Genomic DNA, 20,597 nt, shown 5'->3' on the forward strand with positions numbered 1-20,597 from the left:
GTGTGGTAGTACTGGTACGATGTGATGGAGTATTTGTACTGGTAGAATGTGATGGAGTATTTGTACTGGTAGAATGTGTGTTAGTACTGGTGGGATGTGATGGAGTATTTGTACTGGTAGAATGTGTGGTAGTACTGGTACGATGTGATGGAGTATTTGTACTGGTAGAATGTGATGGAGTATTTGTACTGGTAGAATGTGTGTTAGTACTGGTGGGATGTGATGGAGTATTTGTACTGGTAGAATGTGTGTTAGTACTGGTGGGATGTGATGGAGTATTTGTACTGGTAGAATGTGTGGTAGTACTGGTACGATGTGATGGAGTATTTGTACTGGTAGAATGTGATGGAGTATTTGTACTGGTAGAATGTGTGTTAGTACTGGTGGGATGTGATGGAGTATTTGTACTGGTAGAATGTGTGTTAGTACTGGTGGGATGTGATGGAGTATTTGTACTGGTAGAATGTGTGGTAGTACTGGTACGATGTGATGGAGTATTTGTACTGGTAGAATGTGATGGAGTATTTGTACTGGTAGAATGTGTGTTAGTACTGGTGGGATGTGATGGAGTATTTGTACTGGTAGAATGTGTGGTAGTACTGGTACGATGTGATGGAGTATTTGTACTGGTAGAATGTGATGGAGTATTTGTACTGGTAGAATGTGTGTTAGTACTGGTGGGATGTGATGGAGTATTTGTACTGGTAGAATGTGTGTTAGTACTGGTACGATGTGATGGAGTATTTGTACTGGTAGGATGTGATGGAGTATTTGTACTGGTAGAATGTGTGTTAGTACTGGTGGGATGTGATGGAGTATTTGTACTGGTAGAATGTGTGTTAGTACTGGTACGATGTGATGGAGTATTTGTACTGGTAGAATGTGTGTTAGTACTGGTGGGATGTGATGGAGTATTTGTACTGGTAGAATGTGTGTTAGTACTGGTGGGATGTGATGGAGTATTTGTACTGGTAGATGTGATGGAGTATTTGTACTGGTAGAATGTGTGTTAGTACTGGTGGGATGTGATGGAGTATTTGTACTGGTAGAATGTGTGGTAGTACTGGTACGATGTGATGGAGTATTTGTACTGTAGAGGATGTGATGGAGTATTTGTACTGGTAGAATGTGTGTTAGTACTGGTGGGATGTGATGGAGTATTTGTACTGGTAGAATGTGTGTTAGTACTGGTGGGATGTGATGGAGTATTTGTACTGGTAGAATGTGTGTTAGTACTGGTAGGATGTGATGGAGTATTTGTACTGGTAGAATGTGTGGTAGTACTGGTGGGATGTGATGGAGTATTTGTACTGGTGGATGTGATGGAGTATTTGTACTGGTAGAATGTGTGTTAGTACTGGTGGGATGTGATGGAGTATTTGTACTGGTAGAATGTGTGTGAGTACTGGTACGATGTGATGGAGTATTTGTACTGGTAGGAATGTGATGGGTATTTGTACTGGTAGAATGTGTGTTAGTACTGGTGGGATGTGATGGAGTATTTGTACTGGTAGAATGTGTGTTAGTACTGGTGGGATGTGATGGAGTATTTGTACTGGTAGAATGTGTGTTAGTACTGGTGGGATGTGATGGAGTATTTGTACTGGTAGAATGTGTGTTAGTACTGGTGGGATGTGATGGAGTATTTGTACTGGTAGGATGTGATGGAGTATTTGTACTGGTAGAATGTGTGTTAGTACTGGTGGGATGTGATGGAGTATTTGTACTGGTAGAATGTGTGTTAGTACTGGTGGGATGTGATGGAGTATTTGTACTGGTAGAATGTGTGTTAGTACTGGTGGGATGTGATGGAGTATTTGTACTGGTAGAATGTGTGTTAGTACTGGTGGGATGTGATGGAGTATTTGTACTGGTAGAATGTGTGTTAGTACTGGTGGGATGTGATGGAGTATTTGTACTGGTAGAATGTGTGTTAGTACTGGTGGGATGTGATGGAGTATTTGTACTGGTAGGAATGTGTGTAGTACTGGTGGGATGTGATGGAGTATTTGTACTGGTAGATGTGTGTTTAGTACTGGTAGGATGTGATGGAGTATTTAGTACTGGTGGATGTGATGGAGTATTTGTACTGGTAGAATGTGTGTTAGTACTGGTGGGATGTGATGGAGTATTTGTACTGGTAGAATGTGTGTTAGTACTGGTGGGATGTGATGGAGTATTTGTACTGGTAGAATGTGTGTTAGTACTGGTGGGATGTGATGGAGTATTTGTACTGGTAGAATGTGTGTTAGTACTGGTGGGATGTGATGGAGTATTTGTACTGGTAGAATGTGTGTTAGTACTGGTGGGATGTGATGGAGTATTTGTACTGGTAGAATGTGTGTTAGTACTGGTGGGATGTGATGGAGTATTTGTACTGGTAGAATGTGTGGTAGTACTGGTGGGATGTGATGGAGTATTTGTACTGGTAGAATGTGTGGTAGTACTGGTGGGATGTGATGGAGTATTTGTACTGGTAGAATGTGTGGTAGTACTGGTGGGATGTGATGGAGTATTTGTACTGGTAGAATGTGTGTTAGTACTGGTGGGATGTGATGGAGTATTTGTACTGGTAGAATGTGTGTTAGTACTGGTGGGATGTGATGGAGTATTTGTACTGGTAGAATGTGTATTTAGTACTGGTAGGATGTGATGGAGTATTGTACTGGTAGAATGTGTGTTAGTACTGGTGGGATGTGATGGAGTATTTGTACTGGTAGAATGTGTGTTAGTACTGGTGGGATGTGATGGAGTATTTGTACTGGTAGAATGTGTGTTAGTACTGGTGGGATGTGATGGAGTATTTGTACTGGTAGAATGTGTGTTAGTACTGGTGGGATGTGATGAGTATTTGTACTGGTAGAATGTGATGAGTTTTGTACTGGTGAGATGTGATGGAGTATTGTACTGGTGGGATGTGATGGAGTATTTGTACTGGTAGGATGTGTGGAGTATTTGTACTGGTAGAATGTGTGTTAGTACTGGTAGGATGTGATGGAGTATTTGTACTGGTAGAATGTGTGTTAGTACTGGTAGGATGTGATGGAGTATTTGTACTGGTAGAATGTGTGATAGTACTGGTAGGATGTGATGGAGTATTTGTACTGGTAGAATGTGTGATAGTACTGGTAGGATGTGATGGAGTATTTGTACTGGTAGAATGTGTGTTAGTACTGGTAGGATGTGATGGAGTATTTGTACTGGTAGAATGTGTGATAGTACTGGTAGGATGTGATGGAGTATTTGTACTGGTAGAATGTGTGTTAGTACTGGTAGGATGTGATGGAGTATTGTACTGGTAGGATGTGTGGTATTTGTACTGGTAGGATGTGATGGAGTATTTGTACTGGTAGAATGTGTGTTAGTACTGGTGGGATGTGATGGAGTATTTGTACTGGTAGAATGTGTGTTAGTACTGTGGGATGTGATGGAGTATAGAGACTGGTGATTGTACTGGTGGATGTGATGGAGTATTGTACTGGTGGGATGTGATGGAGTATTTGTACTGGTAGAATGTGTGTTAGTACTGGTGGGATGTGATGGAGTATTTGTACTGGTAGAATGTGTGTTAGTACTGGTGGGATGTGATGGAGTATTTGTACTGGTAGAATGTGTGTTAGTACTGGTGGGATGTGATGGAGTATTTGTACTGGTAGAATGTGTGTTAGTACTGGTGGGATGTGATGGAGTATTTGTACTGGTAGAATGTGTGTTAGTACTGGTGGGATGTGATGGAGTATTTGTACTGGTAGAATGTGTGTTAGTACTGGTGGGATGTGATGGAGTATTTGTACTGGTAGGATGTGATGGAGTATTTGTACTGGTAGAATGTGTGTTAGTACTGGTGGGATGTGATGGAGTATTTGTACTGGTAGAATGTGTGTTAGTACTGGTACGATGTGATGGAGTATTTGTACTGGTAGGATGTGATGGAGTATTTGTACTGGTAGAATGTGTGTTAGTACTGGTGGGATGTGATGGAGTATTTGTACTGGTAGAATGTGTGTTAGTACTGGTGGGATGTGATGGAGTATTTGTACTGGTAGAATGTGTGTTAGTACTGGTGGGATGTGATGGAGTATTTGTACTGGTAGAATGTGTGTTAGTACTGGTGGGATGTGATGGAGTATTTGTACTGGTAGAATGGTGTGTTAGTACTGGTGGGATGTGATGGAGTATTTGTACTGGTAGAATGTGTGTTAGTACTGGTAGATGTGATGGAGTATTTGTACTGGTAGAATGTGTGTTAGTACTGGTGGGATGTGATGGAGTATTTGTACTGGTAGAATGTGTGTAGTACTGGTGGGATGTGATGGAGTATTTGTACTGGTAGAATGTGTGGTAGTACTGGTGGGATGTGATGGAGTATTTGTACTGGTAGAATGTGTGGTAGTACTGGTGGGATGTGATGGAGTATTTGTACTGGTAGAATGTGTGTTAGTACTGGTGGGATGTGATGGAGTATTTGTACTGGTAGGATGTGATGGAGTATTTGTACTGGTAGGATGTGATGGAGTATTTGTACTGGTAGAATGTGTGTTAGTACTGGTGGGATGTGATGGAGTATTTGTACTGGTAGAATGTGTGTTAGTACTGGTGGGATGTGATGGAGTATTTGTACTGGTAGAATGTGTGTTAGTACTGGTAGGATGTGATGGAGTATTTGTACTGGTAGGATGTGATGGAGTATTTGTACTGGTAGAATGTGTGTTAGTACTGGTGGGATGTGATGGAGTATTTGTACTGGTAGGATGTGATGGAGTATTTGTACTGGTAGAATGTGTGTTAGTACTGGTGGGATGTGATGGAGTATTTGTACTGGTAGAATGTGATGGAGTATTTGTACTGGTAGAATGTGTGTTAGTACTGGTAGAGATGTGATGGAGTATTTGTACTGGTAGGATGTGATGGAGTATTTGTACTGGTAGAATGTGTGTTAGTACTGGTGGGATGTGATGGAGTATTTGTACTGGTAGGATGTGATGGAGTATTTGTACTGGTAGAATGTGTGTTAGTACTGGTGGGATGTGATGGAGTATTTGTACTGGTAGATGTGATGGAGTATTTGTACTGGTAGGATGTGATGGAGTATTTGTACTGGTAGAATGTGTGTTAGTACTGGTGGGATGTGATGGAGTATTTGTACTGGTGGGATGTGATGGAGTATTTGTACTGGTAGAATGTGTGTTAGTACTGGTGGGATGTGATGGAGTATTTGTACTGGTAGATGTGATGAGTATTTGTACTGGTGGGATGTGATGGAGTATTTGTACTGGTAGAATGTGTGTTAGTACTGGTGGGATGTGATGGAGTATTTGTACTGGTGGGATGTGATGGAGTATTTGTACTGGTAGAATGTGTGGTTAGTACTGGTGGATGTGATGGAGTATTTGTACTGGTAGAATGTGTGTTAGTACTGGTAGGATGTGATGGAGTATTTGTACTGGTAGGATGTGATGGAGTATTTGTACTGGTAGAATGTGTGTTAGTACTGGTGGGATGTGATGGAGTATTTGTACTGGTAGAATGTGTGTTAGTACTGGTGGGATGTGATGGAGTATTTGTACTGGTAGGATGTGATGGAGTATTTGTACTGGTAGAATGTGTGTTAGTACTGGTGGGATGTGATGGAGTATTTGTACTGGTAGAATGTGTGTTAGTTACTGGTGGGATGTGATGGAGTATTTGTACTGGTGAGGATGTGATGGAGTATTTGTACTGGTAGAATGTGTGTTAGTACTGGTAGGATGTGATGGAGTATTTGTACTGGTAGAATGTGTGTTAGTACTGGTAGGATGTGATGGAGTATTTGTACTGGTAGAATGTGTGTTAGTACTGGTAGGATGTGATGGAGTATTTGTACTGGTAGAATGTGTGTTAGTACTGGTAGGATGTGATGGAGTATTTGTACTGGTAGAATGTGTGTTAGTACTGGTAGGATGTGATGGAGTATTTGTACTGGTAGAATGTGTGTTAGTACTGGTAGGATGTGATGGAGTATTTGTACTGGTAGAATGTGTGTTAGTACTGGTAGGATGTGATGGAGTATTTGTACTGGTAGAATGTGTGATAGTACTGGTAGGATGTGATGGAGTATTTGTACTGGTAGAATGTGTGGATAGTACTGGTAGGATGTGATGGAGTATTTGTACTGGTAGAATGTGTGTTAGTACTGGTGGGATGTGATGGAGTATTTGTACTGGTAGAATGTGTGTGTTAGTACTGGTGGGATGTGATGGAGTATTTGTACTGGTAGAATGTGTGTTAGTACTGGTAGGATGTGATGGAGTATTTGTACTGGTAGAATGTGTGTTAGTACTGGTAGGATGTGATGGAGTATTTGTACTGGTAGAATGTGTGTTAGTACTGGTAGGATGTGATGGAGTATTTGTACTGGTAGAATGTGTGTTAGTACTGGTAGGATGTGATGGAGTATTTGTACTGGTAGAATGTGTGATAGTACTGGTAGGATGTGATGGAGTATTTGTACTGGTAGAATGTGATGGAGTATTTGTACTGGTAGAATGTGTGTTAGTACTGGTGGGATGTGATGGAGTATTTGTACTGGTAGGATGTGATGGAGTATTTGTACTGGTAGAATGTGTGTTAGTACTGGTAGGATGTGATGGAGTATTTGTACTGGTAGAATGTGTGTTAGTACTGGTACGATGTGATGGAGTATTTGTACTGGTAGAATGTGTGTTAGTACTGGTAGGATGTGATGGAGTATTTGTACTGGTAGAATGTGTGTTAGTACTGGTAGGATGTGATGGAGTATTTGTACTGGTAGAATGTGTGTTAGTACTGGTAGGATGTGATGGAGTATTTGTACTGGTAGAATGTGTGTTAGTACTGGTAGGATGTGATGGAGTATTTGTACTGGTAGAATGTGTGTTAGTACTGGTGGGATGTGATGGAGTATTTGTACTGGTAGGATGTGATGGAGTATTTGTACTGGTAGGATGTGATGGAGTATTTGTACTGGTAGAATGTGTGTTAGTACTGGTAGGATGTGATGGAGTATTTGTACTGGTAGAATGTGTGTTAGTACTGGTAGGATGTGATGGAGTATTTGTACTGGTAGAATGTGTGTTAGTACTGGTAGGATGTGATGGAGTATTTGTACTGGTAGAATGTGTGTTAGTACTGGTAGGATGTGATGGAGTATTTGTACTGGTAGAATGTGTGTTAGTACTGGTAGGATGTGATGGAGTATTTGTACTGGTAGAATGTGTGTTAGTACTGGTAGGATGTGATGGAGTATTTGTACTGGTAGAATGTGTGTTAGTACTGGTAGGATGTGATGGAGTATTGTACTGGGTAGTGGATGTGATGGAGTATTTGTACTGGTAGAATGTGTGTTAGTACTGGTGGGATGTGATGGAGTATTTGTACTGGTAGAATGTGTGTTAGTACTGGTAGGATGTGATGGAGTATTTGTACTGGTAGGATGTGATGGAGTATTTGTACTGGTAGAATGTGTGTGTTAGTACTGGTAGGATGTGATGGAGTATTTGTACTGGTAGAATGTGTGTTAGTACTGGTGGATGTGATGGAGTATTTGTACTGGTAGAATGTGTGTTAGTACTGGTGGGATGTGATGGAGTATTTGTACTGGTAGAATGTGTGTTAGTACTGGTGGGATGTGATGGAGTATTTGTACTGGTAGAATGTGTGTTAGTACTGGTGGGATGTGATGGAGTATTTGTACTGGTAGAATGTGTGTTAGTACTGGTGGGATGTGATGGAGTATTTGTACTGGTAGAATGTGTGTTAGTACTGGTGGGATGTGATGGAGTATTTGTACTGGTAGAATGTGTGTTAGTACTGGTGGGATGTGATGGAGTATTTGTACTGGTAGAATGTGTGGTTAGTACTGGTGGGATGTGATGGAGTATTTGTACTGGTAGAATGTGTGTTAGTACTGGTGGGATGTGATGGAGTATTTGTACTGGTAGAATGTGTGTTAGTACTGGTAGGATGTGATGGAGTATTTGTACTGGTAGAATGTGTGTTAGTACTGGTAGGATGTGATGGAGTATTTGTACTGGTAGAATGTGTGTTAGTACTGGTAGGATGTGATGGAGTATTTGTACTGGTAGAATGTGTGTTAGTACTGGTAGGATGTGATGGAGTATTTGTACTGGTAGAATGTGTGTTAGTACTGGTAGGATGTGATGGAGTATTTGTACTGGTAGGATGTGATGGAGTATTTGTACTGGTAGAATGTGTGTTAGTACTGGTGGGATGTGATGGAGTATTTGTACTGGTAGGATGTGATGGAGTATTTGTACTGGTAGAATGTGTGTTAGTACTGGTGGGATGTGATGGAGTATTGTACTGGTAGGATGTGATGGAGTATTTGTACTGGTAGAATGTGTGTTAGTACTGGTAGGATGTGATGGAGTATTTGTACTGGTAGGATGTGATGGAGTATTTGTACTGGTAGAATGTGTGTTAGTACTGGTGGGATGTGATGGATGTATTTGTACTGGTAGGATGTGATGGAGTATTTGTACGGTAGAATGTGTGTTAGTACTGGTGGGATGTGATGGAGTATTTGTACTGGTAGGATGTGTGGAGTATTTGTACTGGTAGGATGTGATGGAGTATTTGTACTGGTAGAATGTGTGTTAGTACTGGTGGGATGTGATGGAGTATTTGTACTGGTAGGAGTGTGATGGAGTATTTGTACTGGTAGAATGTGTGTTAGTACTGGTGGGATGTGATAGTATTGATGAGTATTTGTACTGGTAGGATGTGATGGAGTATTTGTACTGGTAGGATGTGATGGAGTATTTGTACTGGTAGAATGTGTGTTAGTACTGGTGGGATGTGATGGAGTATTTGTACTGGTGGGATGTGATGGAGTATTTGTACTGGTAGGATGTGATGGAGTATTTGTACTGGTAGGATGTGATGGAGTATTTGTACTGGTAGAATGTGTGTTAGTACTGGTACGATGTGATGGAGTATTTGTACTGGTAGGATGTGATGGAGTATTTGTACTGGTAGAATGTGTGTTAGTACTGGTGGGATGTGATGGAGTATTTGTACTGGTAGAATGTGTGTTAGTACTGGTGGGATGTGATGGAGTATTTGTACTGGTAGGATGTGATGGAGTATTGTACTGGTAGAATGTGTGTTAGTACTGGTGGGATGTGATGGAGTATTTGTACTGGTAGAATGTGTGTTAGTACTGGTGGGATGTGATGGAGTATTTGTACTGGTAGAATGTGTGTTAGTACTGGTGGGATGTGATGGAGTATTTGTACTGGTAGAATGTGTGGTATGTACTGGTGGGAATGTGATGGAGTATTTGTACTGGTAGAATGTGTGTTAGTACTGGTAGGATGTGATGGAGTATTTGTACTGGTGGGATGTGATGGGAGTATTTGTACTGGTAGGATGTGATGGAGTATTTGTACTGGTGGGATGTGATGGAGTATTTGTACTGGTAGAATGTGTGTTAGTACTGGTACATGTAGAATGTGTGTTAGTACTGGTAGGATGTGATGGAGTATTTGTACTGGTAGAATGTGTGTTAGTACTGGTAGGATGTGATGGAGTATTTGTACTGGGATGTGTGTTAGTACTGGTAGGATGTGATGGAGTATTTGTACTGGTAGAATGTGTGTATTTGTACTGGTGGGATGTGATGGAGTATTTGTACTGGTAGAATGTGTGATAGTACTGGTAGGATGTGATGGAGTATTTGTACTGGTAGAATGTGTGTTAGTACTGGTAGGATGTGATGGAGCATTTGTACTGGTAGAATGTGTGATGGCAGCAATGATATGCAATGCATCATGACAGAATACCAGGTACTCTACAATTAGATTGAAGCATATGCTATCAGGCCAAATATTAGTATGATCTACATCATAGTTGGTATAGACCATTTCCAGTACTGTGTGATCTGAAAAACCACTGCCTTCATATGGAATACAGCATGATGTTAAGTACAAGATTGCACCGATGGTCAGTAAAGCCAACATAATATTCATTTGTTAAAACAGTAAGGGGATGCAAATATTACAGTGCTCGGCTGTTCATATGCATGGCTGTATGAAGTGGACTATGACACTGTAAATTTCAGAGTTAATTAAAATAATAAATGACTGATGACGTGATACCAGGATACCCATAAAACAATGAATGGATGCAAATATTACATGGATGCTGCTGTAATATGATGGCTGTATGTAGTGGACTATGACACTGTAAATTTCAGAGTTAGTTTCAAATGTCAAAGGCCATGGAAAAACCCATAGATTACAACTTGAGGGGAGAATTAGTAGTTGAATTAATATTATTAATGGTTGCGCAGAGAGAGTAAAAACAGAAATTTTGAAGTGTGTAACAAAACAGAATCGAGATAATAATGTGACCATTGATATGAATAAAAAGTGCACTAATGTTTGCCATGTTATTCAAAGATGGAAGATAAACTGTAAGAGACGATAGACATTGAAGTGGCTTGCAATTGATACTATATGGAAACACAGATTACAAATGTTGCTGTGTGCTTTAATCAACTTTCAAATAGTAGCAGTAGAATTGTAGCTGGTGATGATATTGTTTAAATTTTACTATTTTACCTAGTGTTGCTTGAACATTGAAGATAGAAAAATACTATTACAGGAATCATTTGGAATCAGTTTATACCGGATGGAAAGACATGACATGATATTTACATCAGTGAAGTTCAATGATAGATGTAGCACAAGGAAGTGACATATTTACGACACAAATTGACTTGACACAATCTACAACAAGTGATAAAAGCAATAAGACACAGCCATTAAAGCTTAAAATTTAAATGGAGGCCGCATAGGAACTTACCAGCAGTTTACAAAGGCAAGAAAAATGATGGTACAACATTCATTAACAGCAGCATTTGGTAACACATGCAAAGAAGTACAATTATGCATTATTCAACAACTTTTTTCAACTTTATGGGCAGTACTGTGATTTGGCGCATGATATTTATTATTGACAATTGAATGAAACAGCAGCCAATGGGTGATACAGTGACCAACACTTATTTCTGTAAAAAAAACCCAACAAATTACACAGATGGTAAAAGCATGAATGATAAGAACTGGCATAATATTTGTATGAAGCGTTCGTTTTGATATTAAAAATGTGTGTCTGGATCAAAGGGTAACATTGCTAAGGCTAGTTTTGTGGAAAGTATCTATTTTTTGCTAAGTAATCTGAGATGTATCAAATTTCATGAAAAAGCATACTGAGTTTTGAAATGTCAAAAATATTTCTTGATTCTGTGACTGCAAAAACACAGGGACAACTAGAGGGCAAGTGAAGTGCTACAAACCAACTTTACAAGCAACAAACAGCATGCTGCAAGATATAATTTCGTTGTTTAAAAGATTTGCACAACTGTTATTCAAATTCAAACAAGCGTCCAACTAATGAAATGTACAGGATTCAAACAATTATGGATGAACTTGCAAGACTGATAAAATTCAGCTGAAACTTTAATAGCAAAGTTGATTTGAAGTGACATAGCAAAAGTGTATTTTTTCTTCTTTAATTCATGTTGTCAATATTACTTCTTTAATTTGAATTTGGACAGAATTATGGCAGGGTCATGTCATACAAAACCAGCCTTGTTATGTCCCTATTGATATATTTGGTGACAATGATAAAAGCTGCATGACAAGCTGAGTGAAAACTGTAAAACTGTCTTACAGCCCTGTTCCTTGATCTTAAATTTAGAACTCTTTACTGATTTAATTCAGTTTATGATATAGACAGTAACAAACACATTCCTTACAGCTTTTGCATAACAAAGCCTTTGTGATGTTTTCTTCCGGAAGCAAAATGAAATGGGCAAATGTTGAGAAACACTAAATCTGCAATAAGTCTCAGAGTCGGTAAATATTATTGTAGTATAAACTAATCCAAACTATTGCAGTTTAATACTTAGAGTAAACACCAGTCATGTGACTTTACTTTTACACACAATTAACGTTTTGTTTTATAACTCAGTTGAAAGTATTTATTTAAATGCCAAATCATTACAACTGGGATCAAATCTCACAGAATCTAATTTTTAAATTGGCAGGTAGAGTTCATGCTATAAGATGTCACTGTGCTTAACTTCCATGATATTTAAGCTTTCACTACGAGTTCTAAAATAAGCGTTGAAATCTTTGCCAAGTGGCTACAAGCTATCAAAGACTAACAAGTAATACTACACTTATTCTACAATGAACATTGGACATGAAAAGTTGGCATTTTAACACCTCTGGTTTGTTAGAACACTAACATAGAGAAAGAATTCTAATATGCTATCATTTTCAGCATTTCTTGTACTCAGTCCATGTTTTTCATCCTCACTTCCAGAATTATTTTATCATAATAACTATTTTTCTCTGTTCTTTTATCATTTCAGAAAAATTCAACGAAACCAATTTCTATGTGTCAAGTACACCACTTTCATCAGCTATTGCAATGGACACATAATCTCTGAACTTTCCATTGTTTTAACATCAGCAAAATTAAAATAGATCTTAGACTGGAATTTCCTATTTTTTTACATTGTATATAACATCTTCCTTTGGTGATGATTAATTTCCAGTAAATATTCACTCACTTCGGCACTTTAGACTATGCCTGTGGTGAGTTATGGACCCTTCACTGTCATCAGACTGACCATGTCACATGTGACAAATATGGAAATATACATCATTTTTGACATTTACAGTTCATGCGGTGAAGTTCATGCCTTAAACAGAATATTGATTACATTACCTTTCAATCCGGGTAATCCAACTGAACCGTCCCGACCACTTGCACCATCAGGTCCACGTACACCAGGAAAACCTTTTATACCTTCAAAACCTGGTCTACCTGGGCGACCCATATCACCCATTTCACCTTTTGCACCAATAGCACCGGGTCTTCCAGGATCACCTGATTATCATAATCAACAAAATGTAGTATGAAAGATTAATTTTTCCAAAGTTTCAAGAAAAACATTTATTTGACTCTAAGATTTTTCAACATTGAGCAATACAGTAACTTCTGTTTGTTGATGTTCAAAGCATTCAAAACTAATACCAAGACTCAGCAAAACAACATTAGATATGAAATCATGGTGGCAATTAAAAATAATGCTTTTGAATGATTAAGAAATACCAGTCCATGAAAAATGACAATTTACTAGGATAAGTGAAATATTTCAGAGAAAGCAATTAGAATCAGTCAAGAAAGAATCCTTAATAGCTACTAGAAGACAAACCTGGAAATCCTGGTACACCAATCATTCCTTTCTGTCCTCTGGGACCATTATCACCATCAATTCCTGGCGGACCTTGTCCTCCTTTCGAACCCCTAGCTTCCAGAGTATCTCCGGGTTCACCTTTGAAACCTGGTCTTCCAGGTGCTCCTTGAAGTCCAGGAAATCCATCTTCTCCTTTTTCACCAGGAATACCTTGTTGGCCTCTGTCACCACGGACACCAGTTGGTCCTTCCAAATTTAAACATATTCTTTAAATTCACCTGACTTTTAACTTTATACTATAATGTTGCTACATAAGGTATTAGAAATCTACACTGTGTTGCCATTTTGTCCCAATTACTATGTGTCACATCATCTTAAAGAATCAGTCCTAAATCCTTAGGTCTCACATGTAAGTGCTTGATGACATTTATTTTCACATGATGAACATCCTTTGTTCTCCTTTAAATGTTATTCAGTTATTAAAGGTAGTACGCACCTCGGGGACAGATATTCAGACTCTCATATTTCTACAGTTTCCTGATCTACCACTTGTGGGGGTTCACTTTAAAGCTCTTTGAAGAAGAAAAACTTTAACCATCTTAGTTTTTCGAAAATCCACAATTTAATTTTTACCCCATAGAGTTAACACAGGGATGGCGGCCATTTAGTCAAATATTGGGAAATCATGGGATATTTCTTTCTCAAGTTCTGAAATTTGCACTGTGACCCCAGATTTTTATCCTTGATTTTGGAAGAGAATGGTTGAAAGATTACTTGAGGAAAGTTTGAGCAAAAGTTTAAGTCTTTCACTTTAGAGGCACATACTACATAATCAATTTGTTCAAAGACATAGAGCTGACAAAACACCTGCTCATATGAACACCCCAAAACACCTGATGATTGAGTAGGCTGAGTTCCTCTCCACACTTCATGGATGGTCAGAAACCAAATGAGTCAAATGTTGCGCCATAAATTTGGATTTTTATAAACTTTGTTATGATTTATGCAACTTGTAATCACTTTTTGATATCTGTGAGTATCTAGAGCTCAATTTCACTGTATTCTTGGAATATGAGACACAATTTCACATTGTCCTCTAATCTGTCTTGAGTGTTGTAGCAGTGTTTCAGAAAATACTTAATTTCCATCAGTCACTTTCAAGGCCTTGAATAAAGATCATGCACATAGCATATCTACAGTAAAAAAGATTGGTCTCTAACAATATTCTATGAACTCCTTACAATATTACATGAACTCCTTACAATATTACATGAACTTAGAAACTGTTAAAGGGCCAGTAATGCTAACTTTTGACTACTTTTTCACTATCTTTGTTTTTTAAAGTCAACCATAATTTCTTGTCCTACTCCCAAAGAATGATGATATACACAACATTCAGATAGTCCACTCAGCAAGTACATGTGTAAATTTTGTTGTTATTGTTGAATTCTGATCTGACTAGAGTTCAAATGTAAACATAACAATGCATTCTACACGTATAGATCTTTTGGGAGTAGAGTAAGAACTTGCAATCAACATATGAAAAAAAAATAATGGCAAAATCATCAAAAGTTAGCATTACTGGTCCATTAATAAGAACAGAATTGGAAGTATACCTTGTGAACCAGGACCCCCTGGTAAACCTGGAAATCCTTTAATAAGCACAGAATTGGAAGTATACCTTGTGAACCAGGACCCCCTGGTAAACCTGGAAATCCTTGAAGACCTTTGAATCCTTGCAGTCCGGGAAGACCTTGCCGACCTGTTCGACCTGGACTTCCAGCGGATCCTTTGAAACCTTCCGGTCCTGGTCTTCCAGTAAATCCACTTGGACCTGCCTCACCTGGAACGCCCATCATTTCATCCGGAATGCTTCCTGCATAGGAAAAAAAATTTTCTGGTTATTTTGCCGTAACAACTTAAATTGGTGTAACATAGACTTGGTTAATGTTTTTTGTACCTCTTTCAGTGTTGATAAATTTGATATAACAGCAGTACGTCTGTAAGCAACTTTAACTCTTGCAGTACCATGCATGAAATATAGTACAAGCCAAACCCACTCTGAACAAAATGTCCAAATTAAACCTGGCCATAACCTGAAGCCCCGTGGCATAAAACTTACAAACTTGATTTCCAATATGCAATATTTATGAAGTCACCTTACAAATAAATCATTCTCTTATCAACTGATTCTACTTCAACACCACATCAGAATTAAAATAATGACATCATCTACTTTAGTCATGGACATTTTCAGTAATTCATGTGAACTTTCAAGTGAAACTAGATCAGCTTTTTTCATCATGAATATTGCTGGTTGCTGACTGGGCCCTGCTGAAAGATGGTTAGATGCTACTCTGTGCCATAGACACAGTAGAATCAGTATTGGTGTTTACATCACTGAATACACATCTTGACACAAATTGATGTCCATGTCGAAATCAAGCACTATGTCCTTGTACTAACTTTGAATGAATCGGTTCAAACACGTTTAAGTATTAAAATGGCTATCATATGGAATAAATAATAACAAAATGGCCATCTGGCATCAACATTGGATTGTATGGTGACTAACTTTGCATTTCATTGTACACTGTGCTCATATCTACATTGTACTTTGCATTGGATGTGTTGTGGCATGGCTGGTGAAGGCTGTGATCATGAGAGAATCAAACCAAAATGATTTACTGGCACCACAGGCTGATTATTGATTACATCCCTGCTCTTTGTACACATTGCCTGTTAATATTGCATGCTATGTATACATGTGTCACAGTCTTTATCATAGTCATTGCCTTTGTACCATGTTTGAATTAAACTGATTGACATATATCTATGTAATGGCTCTTACATGAAAAAATGAGAATAAAACTGCCGTAGTTTTGGATCCACAAAATGGCCACAAATTGCCCATACTGCACCATGTTGCAAAACACACTGAAACTCATATAAAGGTTGTCTGTACTGTCTTTGTGCAAATTTTGAATGAAATCAGTCACGGTGAATGTAAATTATAGCTTTTTGCACAAAATGGACTCTTGTAGCCATGTTACATCAGATGATGAAATAAATAAATGTGCACATTTATGCTATAGTGTGGTATCCTCATGTCAAATTTGAAACAAAACAGTTCAGTTATGTCCAAGAAACGGCTCCAGACAGACAGACACACTGATGCACACAATCCAATCAATAAGTCCCTGTTCAGGACTTCATCTGGCAGTGAACATCAAACTATATCACCAAGATTAGTTGTTATCTTTGTTACTTGTGTATCTCAGCTGTTCACTTTGCAGAGACAAATACTAAATACAAAGATGGCCTTCTACAAAAATTTACCATGATGTAGTCTCATTTTGATGGCAATACAAAAGACCACAATTATTCTACAATCAACAAACAGCAGCAATCTTCCAAATTTCATGATGTTGTCACTGATTATCAGCTTAGAACAATTACCAACCAAAGACCACTACATGCACAAAGGAAGGCTATAATTTGCAAGGTCATACATACAGAAGTCTATGCATAAGAGCAACTGGTAGTTAGTCGACTGTCATAAACCATCAAAGGCAGAAAAAATGTGGATATGAATGAAGTACACCAGGCGATGGTATACCATGTGATTTTGACCAGTTCACGACATGTATGCACGAGTGATAGCAAGTGCATATATGAAGTGAACTGGTCAAAATTGAGTGGTATACCATTGCTGGGTGTGATTTATTGCTATTATATCATAACAGTATATTGAAATTCTGGTTTGGAATGTCAAAAACAGGATATTTGCTCTTGCCGAGAGCTTGCGCGAGTATGCCAAGTGTGGTATATCGCAAATATACCACAGTTCTTTTCGCGTCTTGATCAATCAGATCACTATATTTGCGTCATCAATATACTTGGTATGATATAATGTAGTTTATAAAGATCATGATAGATATCGATGACATTTACAGAGAACACAATTGGAACTAATTTAGGAGAAAAGTTTCTTTGAATTGTTCAAATTTATCAAAAGTGTTAGGTGCTCTGCAGTTGAAAGTTGCAATATCATAAATTATCCATAAAAACAAGTGAATTGCAAAAAAGTACAGTAGATGAGCTTAAATTTGCTGATTAAACCAACATTACTACAATATCCTATTCTCCCAAATTAGTTCCAATCATGTTAAAGGTAACATAATGCTATGCATCTACCATCTGATGAAATCTGTCAACCAAATTTTAATCAATTTCATGCAGTGATACATTCCATCAACCTGTCTATGAGAAACTTATTGAAATCTCTATATATTCTTTCATACCTTTTTCTCCCTTAAAACCAGGAAATCCTGGTGGCCCTTCAAAGCCAGGCTCACCAACTGAACCTTTGAAACCTGGTGTCCCTGGTATTTCAACTGCAGGAGTGCCCTTTGCACCAGGTGGTCCCTGCAATACAATGCAAACATGCCACATTGATACATTGTGTCAAGTTGATGTATTGTTTTTACAATGTCTATGAATGTTGATAATTACACTCAGTCAAACAACCTAAACTTCACGAGAAAGCAATGACTTACGCGGTTTTATTTTTTACTCTTCTACAGAGGTATCGTGCAATAAATTATACTTGCATATTGATATTCTTGAAAATTAATCTCAGATAACTACCTTCAAATGACATGACAGTGGATACTTTCAATGTTTGGTTCAACGTACTGGACCTGTCATAGACCAGTGATAATACACACACTAGACTTAGTTATGACTCTAATTTTAATGAATGAAGCTAAAGTCTTGAAATTTCCTTGCATATAATTAATTATGAGCGTGTTGTAAGCTTAAAGGGATACAATCATCGGAACTGCGCTCAAAGGTCGTATGGGACCCATACAACCACTGTATAAAGGTACAATGGTGATTGATGAAAGTTAAAACATGTCTGTCATAATCTACATCGTATAATTTAAGTGTTGCAGCACCATTTTTAAGTGGTATAGCCACAAACTGATGACGTCAAATCGCAGTACTCAATACACAGTGCCATAATTACAAGGTGTCTGTGTTTTGTGTATGGCAATTTGATGTCATCAGTTTGTGGCTATACCACTTGTAAAATGGTGCCAATGTTGCAGCTATGATGATGAGGGGCATCTAGATATTGTGCATGAAATACATTGCCTGTAAAAAAGAAACTCGCATAGGCGCAGTTCCCACGACTGTTTCCCTTTAATGAAGAACCCAGGTACAGTCACGAGCTGATGATGTTCTACCAGCAGTAGACAAACACAGAGGTCACGATATTGTGGGATTTACTGCAGCTTGTTGCTCTACCACTTCTTGAATGTAACCCTGACACACATGTGTCTAAGAGGCTGTACTGCAGGTTAGCAGCAAAGACTGCTATTATACTGTGATATCAGTCTTGGACAGCTTTAGTGTTTGTATCCTTCACTGGTTCTTTGCAAATAGTAATCATCTGTCAATATAATCCAAGCCTAAAAAGATGTTTCCACAAGTATTTTCTTCTCCATTCTCATTTTGTTTATGTAGGCATGGTTTGATTGTACAATTGGAAGTGAACATTAAAACTGACGAAACTATAAAACAGTATCACATACCTTGTACTGCTTTGGATTGTTATCTCCAGGTCTTCCAGCTAGACCAGGTGCACCAGGTTCACCTTGATCACCTTGCCGACCTGAAAATGTTCAACACACAAAACCAGATAATCATAAATATATTACCTTAAATGGAATCTGCCATCCTTCCATGTATCAACCTTAAAGACAATACGTATCCTGAGTATAAAATTGGATTGTACATGGAAGTAGACACACATAGTTGACTTTCTTTGCACAGTGGGATTGTAAATTGACTCTTCCTTGGACGCTATTTTGGATTTTGTGACATTGATATTGAATATTCATGATACAAATTAAGGTTATATATATCACCCATAGTGCACTGTAAAGTGAGGCAGTATACAAACTGTGTAAAACAGATCCTGAAAGTTTCTGTCAGATTTTGTTTGTACAAAAACATACATACTAATCAGTATGAAGTATGGGTTGATTGCTGCCATGCAGTTCACAAACCAATGGTACTACCATGGCCAGTATATACCAAGCAGTGTTATGTATGTGACTATACTAATAGAATATTGGATATCTATGCAAAAACCAATTCATGAAAACAAAGAGAAAATGAGAGATGGCATTGGTAATTGGTATGCTTTAGCTTACATGGTGAGTCTATGTAAAGAATACTATTGCACAGGTTTCTTGAATTCTCACCAATTTTTGTCTGATATAAAGTATAAGAGCTTTCACTGTATATCTTACTGAAGGAATTGCCTCTAGATTATAGACTGTACGACATATCTCACCTGGTGGACCCTCAGGTCCAGGTTCTCCACGACTTCCTTTTTCTCCATCACCTCCTCTTGGTCCTATTGTTGTTGACTGGTAAGTTTGTTAAAAGTAAGGACAAACAGTAAACAGTTGTAAAATTCAACTCCTAACAAGTGAAACTGTGTGTTTAGCTCATGTGTTGAACATTTGAGCTTTGCACAGATCATTTACATTTGCCAAATTGATATTTCAGAGAAAATCCTGACTCCATTACATCATCTCTGTACATCTCTGACACAGCAGTGCTGTGATTGTGAATGGATCCATACTTAATTCCATTCATACATGTACTCACAAACTGGTACACAGACATATTCACGCGCACTGGTACTGGCACACAAATACAGAATATGCACATATCAATCTATTCATAAATCAAAATATAATACTCAGTACATATGGTAAAACCAGTACACACAGCAAATACCTTTTTATTAGATGGAATATGGCAACCTTGGGTTTCAGGCATATATTTTTTCATACAGTATTGAAGTATGATTCACGGTTAACCATCACAGAGTGTGACTGTAATTAGTACAATATGACATGCAGTAAGTGATGTTACCCACAATTCTCCTTATCTATACATAATGAAATAATCTATTAAACTGAAGCAAATTTCCTCTCAGAACAGAACATTTAAAATTTCTGACAGCATTGTTTTGATGATCATTTCTTTCTTATTTCCCACTTTGAATGAGAAGATCCATCCCTTTTCAACATGTGGAGGAGATAGCAATTTTGTAATTTTATCTACAGATATATTTTGGACAGTCATGCCCACACAATATTTTCCAGGAAACTAAGTTGCACCTGTGTTACCAAAATCAAGGGTATTGATTTCTTTGAATGTTCATGAAAAACAAAAAAATACATGTCTGACAGAAGTATGATGAGACCATCTCAGTTGCTGATAATTTAACCTTGAAAAGTGTGAAATTTCTAGCGCCAAC

At 38.1% G+C, this 20,597-nt stretch overlaps 1 protein-coding gene across 2 annotated transcripts in view; it reads right to left on the reverse strand.

The window, feature by feature from the left end:
* LOC139118390 (collagen alpha-2(IV) chain-like) overlaps positions 1-20,597 on the reverse strand; it is a 105,402-nt gene that overhangs the window by 32,125 nt on the left and 52,680 nt on the right. For both annotated transcript variants that reach the window (XM_070681686.1, XM_070681688.1), the window contains exons 19-24: positions 19,620-19,695; positions 18,853-18,932; positions 17,557-17,680; positions 14,934-15,128; positions 13,271-13,498; positions 12,781-12,942 (exon numbers count right to left, since the gene is read on the reverse strand). In XM_070681686.1, the coding sequence (XP_070537787.1) occupies positions 12,781-12,942; positions 13,271-13,498; positions 14,934-15,128; positions 17,557-17,680; positions 18,853-18,932; positions 19,620-19,695 (865 nt within the window). The remainder of the gene's footprint in view (positions 1-12,780; positions 12,943-13,270; positions 13,499-14,933; positions 15,129-17,556; positions 17,681-18,852; positions 18,933-19,619; positions 19,696-20,597) is intronic.

Source organism: Ptychodera flava, chromosome 19 (genome assembly GCF_041260155.1).
Source record: "Ptychodera flava strain L36383 chromosome 19, AS_Pfla_20210202, whole genome shotgun sequence".
Classification (NCBI taxonomy): domain Eukaryota; kingdom Metazoa; phylum Hemichordata; class Enteropneusta; family Ptychoderidae; genus Ptychodera; species Ptychodera flava.